The sequence below is a fragment of the Talaromyces marneffei genome, chromosome 1 (assembly GCF_009556855.1).
Source record: "Talaromyces marneffei chromosome 1, complete sequence".
In the NCBI taxonomy this organism is placed as follows: Eukaryota; Fungi; Ascomycota; class Eurotiomycetes; order Eurotiales; family Trichocomaceae; genus Talaromyces; species Talaromyces marneffei.
In genome coordinates this window covers 1,167,661-1,182,862 of record NC_072348.1, presented here as the reverse complement: position 1 = coordinate 1,182,862, position 15,202 = coordinate 1,167,661, and the positions used below count along the sequence as shown (strand labels likewise).

At 48.3% G+C, this 15,202-nt stretch overlaps 6 protein-coding genes across 6 annotated transcripts; 5 read left to right on the top strand and 1 right to left on the bottom strand.

Moving 5' to 3' along the window:
* Window positions 1-306: 306 nt before the first annotated feature.
* Window positions 307-1,129, top strand: EYB26_000433 (uncharacterized protein; the record flags this gene model as incomplete). The annotated part of the gene is made up of 4 exons (XM_054259749.1): window positions 307-313; window positions 385-440; window positions 726-1,062; window positions 1,122-1,129. 4 exons carry the CDS (start codon window positions 307-309, stop codon window positions 1,127-1,129), a joined length of 408 nt encoding a protein of 135 aa, XP_054115724.1.
* A 1,282-nt stretch (window positions 1,130-2,411) lies between these two features.
* On the top strand, window positions 2,412-3,399 carry EYB26_000432 (uncharacterized protein; the record flags this gene model as incomplete). The annotated part of the gene is made up of 2 exons (XM_054259748.1): window positions 2,412-3,057; window positions 3,110-3,399. 2 exons carry the CDS (start codon window positions 2,412-2,414, stop codon window positions 3,397-3,399), a joined length of 936 nt encoding a protein of 311 aa, XP_054115723.1.
* A 2,771-nt stretch (window positions 3,400-6,170) lies between these two features.
* On the top strand, window positions 6,171-6,764 carry EYB26_000431 (uncharacterized protein; the record flags this gene model as incomplete). Its single annotated transcript, XM_054259747.1, has 2 exons — window positions 6,171-6,221; window positions 6,273-6,764. The coding sequence occupies 2 exons, from the start codon at window positions 6,171-6,173 to the stop codon at window positions 6,762-6,764; spliced, it is 543 nt and encodes a 180-aa protein (XP_054115722.1).
* Window positions 6,765-8,071: 1,307 nt separating this feature from the next.
* Window positions 8,072-9,233, top strand: EYB26_000430 (uncharacterized protein; the record flags this gene model as incomplete). The annotated part of the gene is made up of 3 exons (XM_054259746.1): window positions 8,072-8,258; window positions 8,315-8,432; window positions 8,492-9,233. 3 exons carry the CDS (start codon window positions 8,072-8,074, stop codon window positions 9,231-9,233), a joined length of 1,047 nt encoding a protein of 348 aa, XP_054115721.1.
* A 281-nt stretch (window positions 9,234-9,514) lies between these two features.
* Window positions 9,515-13,096, bottom strand: EYB26_000429 (uncharacterized protein; the record flags this gene model as incomplete). The annotated part of the gene is made up of 2 exons (XM_054259745.1): window positions 9,515-12,876; window positions 12,931-13,096. 2 exons carry the CDS (start codon window positions 13,094-13,096, stop codon window positions 9,515-9,517), a joined length of 3,528 nt encoding a protein of 1,175 aa, XP_054115720.1.
* An 895-nt stretch (window positions 13,097-13,991) lies between these two features.
* EYB26_000428 (uncharacterized protein) lies at window positions 13,992-15,026 on the top strand (the record flags this gene model as incomplete). Its single annotated transcript, XM_054259744.1, has 1 exon — window positions 13,992-15,026. One exon carries the CDS (start codon window positions 13,992-13,994, stop codon window positions 15,024-15,026), a length of 1,035 nt encoding a protein of 344 aa, XP_054115719.1.
* Between the last annotated feature and the right edge of the window lie 176 nt (window positions 15,027-15,202).

Below are 15,202 nucleotides of genomic sequence, written 5' to 3'. Positions count from 1 at the left end.
ACAAGACAAATAAATTCAGGCCGATCTGGGTGCCTGATTTCTGAGCCCTTGGATCCCGTCACATGATCTCATCGCCAGTCTAACCAGTTTCGGTGGGCTTGGCGTGTCCGTCCGTGGTCGTTAAACGAGCCAATGAAAAGCGCGCACACAAACCCATCCAGTTAGCCCGCCTTGCCCTAGAGCCCTCATCCACTGACTTTCCTAAGCGAAAAAAGAAGTTGAAGTCCGGAGGCTTGTTAACGACACTTTGATCCCGCGACCGATCAACCTCGACAAACCAGCACATATCGTCCGGGAACTTTCGAGATGAAGTGTTAGTTCTTCCAGTTATTGAATTGCATTGTTTTTGTCTATGCGAACGGTGTACTGACTGCGATGGTATAGTCATGAAAGTTGGCCGTGTGGCCATCATCACCCGAGGCCGTTACGCCGGAAAGAAGGTACGACTACAACGTCCATTCACTTGCGATCGAGATGTACATGCATTGGAAACTGCGAAGAGTTGGATCAAAGAAACGAAAAGGAGGGGGGAATGAATGAGAATTAACGAGGATCAATACTTGAAATGAGCGACATCGAATTCGTTATGGTACATTGAAAAAAAGAAGAAACGGACAAATGAATCAGGTCTTCGCAGGAACCGACAGCACATGGCATCTCGATCGTCTATCCTCGCACTGCTTTACCCAACGATTGCTGCGAATTTCATTGACATTGTTCGCTAGGTCGTCATCATCCAGCCTCAAGACACCGGCTCCAAGGCCCATCCCTTCTCCTATGCTCTCGTTGCCGGTATCGAGCGTTACCCCTCTAAGGTGACCCGTCGCATGGGCACCAAGAAGGTCGAGAAGCGCAGCCGCATCAAGCCTTTCATCAAGGTCGTCAACTACAACCACCTCATGCCCACCCGTTACACACTCGAGCTCGAAGGACTCAAGGGCGTTGTCAGCAACGACACCTTCAAGGAAGTTTCACAGCGCGAGGATGCCAAGAAGACCGTCAAGAAGGCTCTCGAGGAGCGATACACTAGCGGCAAGAACCGCTGGTTCTTCACTCCTTTGCGTAAGTCACATGCACTGGGTACGGTGTGAGGGTTTCTGATACTAATACCCTATCTACAGGTTTCTAAATTATTCGGCTTTACGGTATGATGGGGGTCATTCGGGTGCATGATGGAGCAACATGAAAATCCGGGAATATCTGGAGTGGAAGAAACATTATTCTGTCTTCCAAGTCATCCCTCAGAAAGCGGCTCAAACAAAATAGATGGGAAGGGTTTTGTTTTCTGAAAAAGGAATGGGATGTGTATTGAATATCTCCTCAGTCCTCGATTATAATGGACACTCATGTTGCAAATGAAAACAAAAAAGACGAAGACAAGAAAATCATTTTCCTTTTTTAAAACTTTTCAAAGGCCGTTTCTTTATCTTTATGAAGGAGAAGAAGCTGTTCTATATCATATTGGCGTCAATTTCGATGAAACAAAATACCACGCATTTCCAGTTCAAGTCAACATTCATCATACCGAGATACAGTAGTGTCGATCTGGAAGTATGGACAAATCTCTTTGATCGAATAGTATCTACAATCTGGAATTCCGATAGATATTGTGCTAACACACCAAGTTCGTTACGTCAGCTAGATGAGCCTATTATATGGAGAAGATACTCCGTAAAACCTGTTGTAGTGCCTTCCCTCCTGGCCATTGATTTCAGCTGGGGGTGAGGCGCTTGACGAAGAGGATCGCCAGCGATTCAGAGATTGGTACAGTCAGAGTGGTGGTGGATGGCGTAGCTTCGATACCATTGAAGGCGTGGCAGAACAAGTCTGGACAGCCACGAATGGCGAGTTGACATGGGAACGCTGCCTTCAAGATGGCATGATTGTATCATGCCCACATAGCAGATATACACAATACAGGTATCCGTTGTTTCTCAGGTTTGTATCTTGAGGGAGTCAAATGGCCGAAGCCATCGTAACGTGCTAACCCTAATCAGCTTCAGTCCAATATGCTTTTGACATTCTCAGAACATATTAATAGTATACCCCACCTGCTCATACTACTGACTGCAGCCCTTATCCTTATCAATCTTAATCATGTTAGATGCTCGCTCTTGACCTTCCTAATACATTCAAATCGGGCACAGCCTGCCTTGTTGTCGAATATGGAATGATGTTTTATATGGATAAATTACCTATCTCGGAACTCTTGAAAAGATACGATGCGGGGTTTGCATTAACCACTATAGCTGCATTACGTATTATCTCGATTCCTCTTGACATTTCCAGGATATAAGGCTCAATGACAGCCCCTCACCACTGGCACCTCGCGCGTAATTGTTACGGATCCTACATTGCACAAGTCAGACCTAGGTGAGAAGTTGAGTCATTCCGAATAAGAAATATTCACAATGGCCCAAGTCGAAACAAGACGATACCCCGAACCCCTCGACTCAAGTTACGTCCCAGAGGTCTCAATCACAAAACTCCCAGCTACAGCACCAATAGAAAAGATCCTCTCCATTCTCGACCGTGACGGCGGCATCATCCTAGAAGACTTCGCAACAGCCGAGGAACTACAAAATATCGAAGCAGAAATCAAAGAATCTGAAAGAGAAGACAATGGAAAGCCACACACCGGTCTTCCAATCATTCCCTCCGAGACCCGAGTCGTACCTGGTCTAGTCGGGCGGTCCAAGACCGTCGCGGAGTTGTGCGAAAGACCCGTACTGAATCAGCTCCGAGAGGAGATCCTCGTCGACAAATTCTCGGTCACCCGCGAACAGTTCACGGATCATTACAAGATCGATCCATTGCTGAGTATTAGTCTGTCCTTTCAAATCAATACGGGTGCGCCGCGGCAGTCCTTGCACCGCGACGACGCAATTCACGGCACGAAACATAGCACACCATTTGATTTGAAGAAGGCTAGTCAGTTTGCATGCTTGATAGCGGGTTGCGAGACTACAAGGGCGAACGGCGCTACGATGTTTGTACCTGGTAGTCATCGGTGGGACGACAATCGAGTTCCACGAGTGGACGAACTATGCTTTGCGGGTGAGTTCAGACACCAGTCTTCGTTTGCAGCTTGCATGCTGACTTGTTGCAGAAATGAAAGCAGGCTCGGCACTCATCTTCATGGGCGCCGCCTACCATGGTGGCGGGCACAACATTGTCCCCAACTCCTGCCGCATTGTGCATGGACTGTTTTTCGTTCGCGGTACTCTGCGTACAGAAGAGAATCAATACTTGGCAATTCCGCATAACAAAGTACTCACAATGACACCAACGATGAGGAGTCTTTTGGGCTATAAGAAGCCGGGCACGGCGTTGGGGTTGGTGGAGAATAGGGATCCAAACGATGACCTTGAGGATGTTTTCAAACATCTTGTAGCATGATCTATATATTAATTTGCGTTGAGGAAATGTAGTTAAATAGAAGTAGCTATGACTGTTTATATTCTTTTGGCTCTTGCAGAAACGTGGCCTACCTTGTAGGAATAGCTAGTTACTGCTACGTAGGGGATTTAGGGCATCGGAATACTCTAGCCCTAATAGCCCTAACCATCCCGTCCGTCTACTTTCGAACGTAGTTGTTGTCAATACCCTTCAAATGTTCTACTCACCATGTCTTGCTAAGTCTAATAGATCTTCCGGAGACCTTTTGATTCTAGAATTGCTCTCGACATGATCAGCATACACCCCACCCCGCACATGCTCATATCGCAGCTGGGGCGGTGCCGTCATTGATCAAAACAGGATATCCAGCAAATTGGTCCCGTTTTTAGAAAGACTTCTCTTCAAGTTGTAACGACATCAATCTAAAGATTCACAATCTATTTATCGGTGTATTAATTTCAGACTCCACTGTATGTGGTCTGTGGAACCATCGGGATGATCTGCAGTGCTGCACCTTCCGTTACCAAGCTAGATTGCGTGAAGATATTGATGATAGGCCAGCGACCGGTATATCAACGTAGTCCCCCCCCCCGACGTTTCGGGTTTGCGTCACAGCCGTTATGAGGTCTACCAAGGAGAATGGCGGCACTAGTCATCCCCGACTCGCATCTGTGGGGGGACAATGAGAGAACACCGTAAGATCATGAAGTTATTGCTGGTGAGCTGGAGCCTGGAGATACTCTCCTCTTGCACCAACCGTGGGCACGCCGGCTGAGAAAGCAAGCATGTCAGTTATATGGTTGAATAGAGTCTCGTTGGGCGAGGAATGGCCTCGCTTCGGCCCCACGACCCTGCAAGGAGTCATCGATGCCAAGCTCCCAAATCTGTTTCTCTCGGGTCCTCAACAGGCATCTACAAGTGGAAACTACCGCTGCGACCCTCAATGAGTATGCGAAACACATATTGTACGTACTAGTTGAAGCGAAGCGAAGGGCCAATGGTGCTCCTTTTGTGGTTGCGCCGTCCGCAGAGGTAGCCGAGGATTGGGGTACGCCGGGATAGTTCAATCTAGAGGGAGATCCAGATCGCATGCCACTGGGGCATCAGAGGGTTTTGGCACGGTCGGGTCTTCTGGGACTCGGGAATCGAGCATTGACATTATTGAGAGCTGGCGAGCCAAGGGCGATGTGGAATGGGTTGTGGTGCATTAGCAAGTGCCTGGATGCACGGGACAAGGTAATCTCTATATTCATGAACAACTTGACTGGTCAGGAAGGTAGATGGATTTTTCCTGCTTCACTCGGCTCCAAGATGAACCGGTGAATAAACGTTTATGGCATACTTCTTCCGATTGTGTTGATATTGATATGTGTTGTGCATTACCCGTAGTCTATAGAGGCGGCGATACACAAATACTTGTACTCGCATTTCAAAAACCAGGATCAGATGGTGAAACGCGCCGGGGTGTCGAGAAAATCCAGGCACTTAAGCTATGTAACTAGGGCGGCAAATAGTGTTTGCATAATCACATAATGCGATCGACGCTGTATAACGAATGATGGCCTGACCGCAGACTCAATTGATGACGAGTCAGGAATTGGGCCAGAGCATCAATCGAAAGGTTGCACGGGCCCTCGAGATATATGTTAGGACGTCGGGAGGTGCATCCCAGAAATAGATTTCGCCAACATGACCCTGATGCTAACGGCATTAGTCTGAATGCGCTGGCATGATAACGAGGCAGACAATACCAATACATGGCCTGGCCAGGATACCGTCTACGTAGTACCGTGCGACGTCTTTTCAGGGTCTATCAGGAAGGCAAGTGGAAGCAAAGTTGGTGTTGATGCTGATGGGGGCTAAGCTCAAACGAGATAAGAGATAGAGGGACCCACTGTCACATGCAAAATGAACGCAACCAGCGACTCATTCACTCGGACGGCAGCCTATGAGTATCTTGATTCGAAGGGATTCCTTTTCTTACGTGCGAAACGGCGTAGATTCATGCCAGTGTGCGGCGGAGCTACAGTCATTGGCCCGATAACGCAGCTTTGTGTCAATTCCGAACACTTCCAATTGCGCAGTGCGACATCGTCCAGTTGAGGTCATCATGTCGACAACCACTGTCTGTGGTATGGCGGCGATAACGATCAGAGCTGGGATGTCTTGAAAGGCCCTCTTCAATTCAGAAGCGTATTTCGTCGTTATCCTCGGAAGTGAGACTAGATCAAGAAAAAGTACGTGATCAAATGTCATTATCAGGATATCTTGTGTAGAAAGTACTGCGAGTAAGCGCTGTCACATGCCAGAGGCAAACGGTTGCGTGATCAGCTCAGCGCCCTGATTGGGCCACAGCGTCCTGAATGCATGTGAGAGAGCCCCCATCGAGAGGCCTGGATCCCAGTTGCACGAAAAATTCGCAAGACAAGACGGACACATCTCGTTGACGTTACTTCTCTGCTGGACATTTATATCCTTCGTCCTTGTCACCCGGTCTTGACTCTTACACACTCCCTCTTTCCTCCTTCCTTCTGTCGAAAACCAATTGACTCTTGCTCTTGGCTCAGACTCATATATACTGGTTATCTAGTAAGGAACTAAAGGTTCGCTTTGTCCTCCTCTACCTGGGCTTTACCTGTGCCTTGTATTGTCACGCATAATCAAGAACGAACACCATCTTCCCTTGGGCGCCCGTACTAACTTGATCTTCTGCAAAAAAAAATAGCAGACAATTATCAAAAACCTTCATGCCCCACGCAGAGAGAGATACAATGGGTGAGCCACTGGTCAACGGCGAGAAGCCTCATTCTCAATTCCTATCCGTAAGTTTTACGCCCACCGAAGACAAGTTTGATATCTAATCTTTTTTCTAGCACCTCACCTCCTACCCTGTCGTCTCCGACTCCATCACAATCTTCAAAAACAACAAGTACGGTGCCACCTCCCTCAAATACGCCGACCAAGGCTACGAGCGTCTCGCAAAGCCATTCTTGCCATACCTCTCCACCCCCTACGCCTACGTCGCTCCATACGTTGCCAAAGCCGACTCCCTCGGCGACCAAGGCCTAACCAAAGTCGACGAACGATTCCCCATCGTCAAGGAAGAGACTGAAAAGATCAAAAACACTATCGTTGACACTGCTTTCTTCCCTCTTCGTCTTGCTGGGGATGCGCGCAAATATGTCGTTGATACCTATGACTCTGAGTACAAGAAATGTGGTGGTGATGGGTATGTGGCTAGTGGTAAGGCAGTGATTACTACGGGATTGGTGATTTCACAGGAGTCGCTGGGCTGGTTGGGCGAATATTTGGCGCAGAAGAAGGAACAGACGAAGGAAGTGGTTAATGAAAAGGTTAACCATTAAGCCCTCGCTTTTGTCGGCAAGGTCAGATCGACCATGATGCAACATCCGTATTTCTCTTGTTTTCCCTACTCATTCGTTGATAATCTTATTCCCCTTATTGTTTTACTGTGTCGTTTGCGTGAGGTATTGTTTTTATTATCCATAGATTGCGTGATGAATTCATCCTTTTTTTTCTTGATTCAAGCATAAACTGAGCTATACCACAAGCCTGGCAATTGACGAGTCTGACCGATCTTGGAAAACAACCTCGATTAACAGGAGGCTGTGCCTGATGCCGGCAATCCTCGATGTTACATGTACCTAGGTATAAAGCAAAATGTTAACTCCCCGATAAATGACTCAGCTCAGCCCACATCTATGGATGCATAGTTAACTATTGACAACGATGCCAATCTTCAAGGATCATGGTTGCATAGCCAGCCGCCCCCATCATTTTCAAACTAAACGCATTCGGTTGTATCCAGCGCTACATAGATCTAAGATATACCTAGGTACTCGCTTATCCGAACACCCAGAGATCACCAAGAGGCAGTGCCATATGTTAACATTAACTAATTATCTCATCCCATCACAAACAGGTTGAGAGGATCGTCTGAACAAAATCCCCTCAATTGGCCAATCCGAGCATTTCTGGTAAATAAATATACCTGGAGCATATAATCTTGGCATCGATCATAGCTGAGACTCTGGAAACATGCTTAACACCGACAGCCCAACAGGACAGCTGTGCTCCACCAGGGCAGTGCAGGGCAACCATCGACCAGACATCATTCCGCGATCAGCAGATTCGTTGAGCTTTTTCTTTTCTATGCGGTATTTGAAAGAAGCTCGATCAGGTGCCTAATTGTAGACTAAACCAATAGATAATGGACAAATACGGAGAGTTGCTGAGCCACGGAGAGGTTCTGAAGAGCTATTTGTTTGAGCCTGAGGACGCCAACGTGCTACGTCCCGATTGAGTCTAGTAGACATGCCATGACGAAAGATACGCCGCGATCGACCAATAGGAAGCCTACCATGCCGCTCGAGCCGGAATCACGTATTGCTTGATTGGGTTTGGGCTGGCTTATGAGTGGGTCTGCGCCTTCCACCCCCCGTATGATATGGGTCGTGGCTTCCATGTTCGTCGTTCTGTCGTGTGGGGTCGAGGCATACTCGAGGTACTTACTCTGTCCGTAGTAGGTAAGATGTAAAAAGCAAGGAAGGGGCCGCTGTGAGGTGGTAATGGTATAAATATCTACCATGTCACCGGTCTCAACTCTTTTTATCCCACGCTAACACTCACACCCAGATACAGAACAACCAAAATGGCATCCTCCATCAACACCTCGACCAACGGCAACGGCAAAGCACCCCAAGCCCCCGGAAACCGACCAGCGAACAGTCTGGTGCAGGTGCAGCCCGCCCGTGCGGAGGACTTGCAGCCACGCTATGCCCAGCAGATCAAGCACGATGATGACAATCCAGATGCGCATGGATGGTATGCTTCCATGAGTGAGTACTACTGAATACCAAGTTCATGTTTCAGTTCATATGCTCATATGCCATAGTTCACGGTCTTGGTGAATGTATTGGTTGCTTGGGAGCTATCCCCTGCTGCGTTTTTTGCCCTAATCCCTTCAAGCCCGTCGCTCAGGGCGAAGTCGGATTGATCCAGCGATTCGGCCGGTATGTTTGCAAATGCATCTTTTTCGACGAGATTCCCCCCTCACTAACGGTACTGATAGGTTCGAACGCGCCGTCGACCCCGGTCTTGTCAAAGTCAACCCTCTCAGCGAGCGATTGAGAACAGTCGACGTCAAGATCCAAATCGTCGAAGTTCCCCGTCAAGTCTGCATGACCAAGGACAATGTCACTCTCAACCTCACCTCAGTCATCTACTACCACATCGTGGCACCCCACAAAACCGCCTTCGGCATCACGGACGTTCGCCAAGCCCTCATTGAGCGCACCCAGACCACGTTGCGACACGTTGTCGGCGCCCGCGTCCTGCAAGACGTAATCGAGCGCCGCGAGGAAATCGCACAATCCATCAGCGAGATCATCGAAGACGTCGCCGCGGGCTGGGGCGTAAAAGTTGAGTCCATGCTCATCAAGGACATCATCTTCAGCAACGACCTGCAAGACTCGTTGTCCATGGCTGCTCAATCCAAGCGGATCGGTGAGAGTAAAGTCATTGCTGCTCGTGCCGAGGTTGAGTCTGCCAAGTTGATGCGTCAGGCTGCTGATATCTTGTCCTCGGCGCCCGCTATGCAGATCAGATACTTGGAGGCCATGCAGGCTATGGCCAAGACGGCTAACAGCAAGGTCATCTTCTTGCCCGCTCCGGGCCAAACGGTGTCGCAGCAACTTTCGTTGGCTGAAAACCTTGGCGAAGGGCCAAGCAGATACCAGAATCAAGATCACAGCTACGAGAATGAGGACGGATTCCAGCGTGCTATCAACGCACGTGTTGTCGAGAACATCTAACCCTTTCGTCTCAAGCACGAATGATATTGCTGCTCTGTCTGAATCTATACCCAACTAATAACGGCCTTTCTGCTGCGATACCCTGTGCTTTAATCTATTTGCTTTCTTGGTTGAATCTATTGCTTTAGCCACGATAGTTAGTCAATGATAATGTATTTGAAATCTATCTAAGCTGAGTAAGCAAATCGTATGAGCTATGGCTTGAACGCTCGTCTGATATTAGCAAGAAATAATCCCTTTAAAACACTTTCTAAGAACGCCGTTCTATTCCATAAGGAAATCTACCACGCCATGGCCCCGAAGTTTTTAGGGACCTCCCATCCATGCGTCCTACAAGCCCTGGTATAAGCATCCACAGCCTCCTGAACCGAATAATCACCGCCGCGCGCCGAAGAACCAAACTTGCCCCCACCAGCCGCCAAACGTGCTGGCTTGGGATCTATAGAGCACAGCGCAAGTCGAATTGATAGTAGTACGTTCTCAATCGAAAAGGTTGGCAGCCACCCCGAGCCAGTAAGCAGTTCCATGCACAGTGCTCCTCCCATAGTGACATGCCCACCGCCTCCGGCGTTGAACTCAAGTAGCCGAGGACGAATAATGCGTACAAAGGGAGGAGACATAGGGAAATCTTGAGGAAAGCGCATTTCGAGGATTATGCTTTGCAAACCCGCCTTTTGGAAGTCTTTACCCAGAGGGTGCGAGAGTTCAAAGGAATGGAGTTCCACGATCCATTGGTAAGGATTGTTGATGAGTTGAGGGTCAATGTACCATCCCAGTTCATCTGGAGGCGTCTGCTCCTGCACCTTGAGTGCCTGAAGAAGTCGTTGTTGCAGAGCCTTTGTGGCCGAACTGCTTGCATACACTGGCGGTTTAAGAAGTGTTATCGATGACTCGGCAAGTGTACCGGGCTCAAAAGGCGTTACCGCTTTATTCTTCGCCTTGGTCGTCACCTTCCCCGTCATTGATGACGACGATTTCAACTTTTTGATTGCTTGTTCTGTTTCTGACTCATTCTCGCCTTCTGCATCTGAGATCAGAGCTGCAAGGTCTTCTGCTAGAGTCGCCACGCTTGCAAGATCGTCATCGTCATACTCAAGACCATCGCTTGGAATAACTTCAGGGGTCCCAATCTTCCTCTTTCTGCTACTGGCTTTTCCTTTCCCCTTTTTGGTCTTGCCTTTGGTCTTGGGTTGTTCCTTCTGCTCGATAGTTTCAAGCGCTAGATTGCGCCGACGTCGGCTGAAAACAGTCAACGGAATCTTGATGTGTCTCCCGTCACTCCCATGGGCGGTGTGTTTGGGATCCTGAACATAGTAAGCATCATCACCCTGAGCCGTAGCTTCACTCGGCGTTGTAGGTTGACTGTTGAAGTTTCCTGCTGGCGTATGGCGGCCAACAAAAAGATATTGAGTCTGGATCCACTCTATGCGATTCACAACATAGATGCCTCTTGAACCGTGAACAAAATCATCTGGTCTGTTGACTACCTCATTCAATGACACTGCAACATTCATGTCCAAGACACTCTTCGGCCAATTTGAGCATGTTCGCATCCCTGGTATCCCTGAGAATCCCCGCCCTGAATAACCCAGAGAATAGCTGAATTGCTGAGCCATATAAACACCATTCCCATACGCTCGACCGTTGGTGGTCTTTTTGAAATGTAATCCTTCTCTGATAATCGAATGCCAATTCGAGAGACGACTGCCATGCCAGGCAAAGATGGTTGGATGTTTGGAGTTTGAGCAATTGTCACTAACAGCAGACACGAATTTTTCTTCTTTATCGGGCGATCCTTGAGCGAACCGAAACTGTAAGTAGCCATTCATGCCAGTTACCAAATTATGGCATGGCGTGCCCTCTCCTTGTTCAGCAGTATCAACATCCTGCATGATGCAAGATCTCTTGGACGCTACAATCCATCGTAGGAGATCGAGAGCTGCTGGAGGCACATTCTTCCACGCTGCTAAGCCCCTAGATCCGGAGGACATCGACTCAAGCCACGACTTCATTGACAAGACGTCCGGTAGTGATTGTAGAAGAGCCACTATGACTGTTTGTTTCTGATCCGCCCTTTCAATGTCATCGAAATTCATGTCAAGCAGAGCGAACTTGACAAGGACAGATTCGCTAGCCCTGGGCGTTGCTACATCAGATGTATATTGTGTGACTGGTTCCAGAATGTCGACAACGGGCCATTTGTCTGTGCTCTGTACTCGGCAATAGCAGTACTGGCCTGCACTGGAAACGTCTATCAATATCCAATCGCCTTCTTTGATGGCCATTTTCTGTTCGTGGTCATCTATCGTAAGCTGTTGGTTTGACCGATGCAAAGAGCCGGATTGTAAACAATTCGGATTATGGACTGGAGGAACCATCATTCCGAGGCCGATAGGTAGTTCTTCCATGCTCTCTGCAGACGCACTTGCATAAGCAAAGCTGATAAGCAGGTCAATCACGAGGGGTTGTCGAGTGATCTCCCATTCTAGGCTGGGGCCCATCCCAAGAGCCATATATTGATAAAGGCACAGAGGTTTGGAGCAAACATAGGGTTTTAGCGCCTCAAAGTTGGCATCAATTCTGCAATGGCAGACGAGACAGAACTCGGTGCACTTGACAAAATGACGAAGAGTAAATTGCATAGCCAACAGTGGGAAAGACAAAGACTTGGTATCCTTTGCACTAGTAAAATGATCATCTTGAACCAAGTGCGGAACACTCTCACTCCATTCATCCTTGCAACGATACAACGCATGATTCTCTTGAGGATTTTGTTGATCAACTGCTATTAGACCCTGACTGTTGTTGAATAAAGATTCTGCACCAGACCATGAAAGGGAATAGCGATGTCGCAGCTTGAGGATTGTGATGAATCGTTCATTGAGAAGCGAACCTAGGGGTATCTCCAAGAACAACGGAAGTAGCTTTCCCAAGTTATCGGACTCTGACATAGGCTCCGACGGCGGTAAATTAACGGTGGATGTGTGTGCAAATGCCTGGAATGCTTCGATAATGCTTGGCTTATAAGAAGCACATAGACTAACATGCATCTGTACCAACGACGTCTTGTTTGCTGCTTCTAGCAAGTAGTTTGCGTTGGCATACCCGTGGGGGAAGCGAAGCAATAGGACTAAGTATTGACTGCTTTGTACATCCCATGCCTGCATTGCTTCCTCTGAAATGCCCAATTTCGAGATGCGGCAGGAGATTGAAAGTATGAACGAACCATCTAGATCGCCCAGATAACCCACTTTGAAACCGGCTGCTTTAGTAGCTCGCAGATCGGGTCTGAGGCTCGAGGATTTGCCAATGGCTTTCTGCACTGGCCCAAAGAACTGTTGATCCTCGTCAAAGAATCCATCATCCCAGTGAGCCTCATTCTCAGATTCTACTTCAAAGTTCGCGGACATGGCATCATCATCAGTAGAATAATCAACCCCACTTTGATCCTGGTATGTGTCTTCATTGCTGTCAGACAAAAAGATCTTCTCCAGCGCATCATGTAAGGTATTGAGTAAGTCGGAAACTGAGCATCCATCAGCGGCAGCTTGAACTACCTCGAGGATGCCAATGACAGCCGACGGGACAGTACTTGAGGTCGAAAAGATCAGATATTGATGCGTATGTGGGTATTCAGTGAGATCTAAAAGCGCATTAGCAGCCTGTTCTCACTCTTCAATATCTGTCATATACAAACCTGACACGGCAACTTGAAAATCGTAGGTTGCCAGAGGATCCCCTGGGTGGGAAAAATAAAAACATAACGACTCGTTGTCATCTCCTTGTCTGATGCTATGAATATGTGGAAAGGCGTCAGAGGCACTGGCGGCCTCTAGGTCGAGGATAAACTGTTTGCGAGGCATGAGGTCAGAAAGGTGACATAATACGTCGACCTGATGACAATAATCGAGAAGAGGAGATATTGACTAAAGTCAGCTGTATCACGAAGACTCTGCTTCTCAACGAAGAGAAGTGAGGCAAAAGCAAAAGAGGATCCGTCAGTCGAAAGAGAGGAAGATGGAGGGATGCTCGATATTTGAGAAGTGGTGACAGAAATGGTAGGAGCCTCCCTCAAGGCACCCTCCGTCAGGATTGCCCTTGGCAGGAACTCATGTGAGGACAATGTACGAGAATATGCGTCAATAATAGAGAAGTCGAGATCAAGAGTAGACAAGTCGGTAGTTATAGCACAGAATGACATTGATTAAAGAATGCCCTTCTGTTGACGGACTGTAGGTGTACAAAGAGGTTGTTGCCTGCTTACCCTTTTGGGTTAGCCAGCAATGGTAGCCTTATGTTGTCGCAGGCGGCGGTGCTAACTTCTTCTGCTCAGAAATAAAGTACAATAAATAATTCAGGGACATCCATCTCCTACAAGCAAACGCCAGACATCCCCGTCAGAAGTGCTAGTGCGGCGCTGCACCTCACCACCAACTGGGGGGGACGTCCAAACAGCCGACCTACCAGTAATCACAGAACGTGGAGACCCTTGACAGGTATTGCCAAGGATCTTGTAGAGAACATCATGCCCCCATCGAGCACGGCTAATTTGTCCATCAAACAGTAGTTACAGTCCATATCACATCCCATAATAAACGGCCAGAGAAAACAAAGAGGTGATAGATCATATGTATCGGGAAATAGTTGATCCGAGTCCCCACAACGTAGTACGGTAGCTGCTCTTCGGGGTATTGTGCTTGTCTAGAGGACTGCCCGCTATGCAGCCTGACAAGATCTTATAAATTGATACCAATGGCAATGGCTCAACCATCGCAACAATCCTACGCCGGCGCTGCTACAAAAGATGGAACTGCACTTGCACCAGCCACACAATCTCAGCTAGACTCTTCATTACGGCATTTCACCGAATCTTCCTTTGACCCCGTCGATTTCCTGAACGACAACCTCCCGCCGCTGACACTATCAGCTTCCCAATCGCATCCTACTCGAGTACCAAACTCCGTCAGTCTAGCCGAGCTTTCTTCAAGAAGCCAGTCTCTCGTTTCGCAGTTGGGCACACAGAATGTTCGACTGTCAGGGAATTTGACACAACTCACTGAGGAAATTCTACGAAGTGGCGGACGACTGGCATATGAAGTTGAAGTGCTGCGAGGGGAGGCAATCAGTCTCGCTGATGCCCTGACTGAGAATTTACACGATGATATTATCAAGTTTGCCCCGGAAGGCCAGGACGTGAGGGAGCAGAGGAATGAAGAAGTTGCCGACGAAAATGGAGAAAAAGAAACCATACCAAACCTGCCCAATGAACCAGAATTTATCGCACAACTACGAATATTGGGTCAAGTGCGCGCACGGTTGGAGGAGGTCATCCAGACGTTTGGAGATGCGATGGAATGGCCGCTTCCCCCGTCTGAACTATCAATCACATCCTCGTTCATATCGGTATCTGCCCCAGAGCCGGGAACCGAGAGCTACAGCCGCGAAGAGAAAGGTCAAAAGATAGCCAAAAAGCTTCGAACAGAAATCACAGAACTACTGGAGAGTAATGGAGGGGGAGATGCTGGCTTGGCCGCTGCTACGGAACGACTTGAAAGACTGCGCAATCTCGCGACCATATGGAAAGGTACAGCTGAGGAGAAGGCTCGGACTCGCTTTTTGGATGGGCTCGCACGAATCATTGACGATCGACGCAAGGCTTTGGAGAACCAACGGGATCGTGCATCGAAGAAAGCAAGATCCTCCATGGAGCAAATAGCTGAAGAACGCGACAGCGGACCTGGGGGCTTGTTTCGAGGCCTTCAGCGTATCCGCGATGAGATATACCTAGAGTAGCCGGACTTCTCTGGGTAACTGTGAGATGTTATAATCATGTATACATGTAATGATACCATTGAGATTGTTTAGTGCTTCGGACAAATCGGCGTGTACCCCACAAAACAGGAGCCCCACACGTGATCTAGACCCGTCAGATCGGTGACTAAGCGGCCCACCGACGTTGTGGCTTCTTC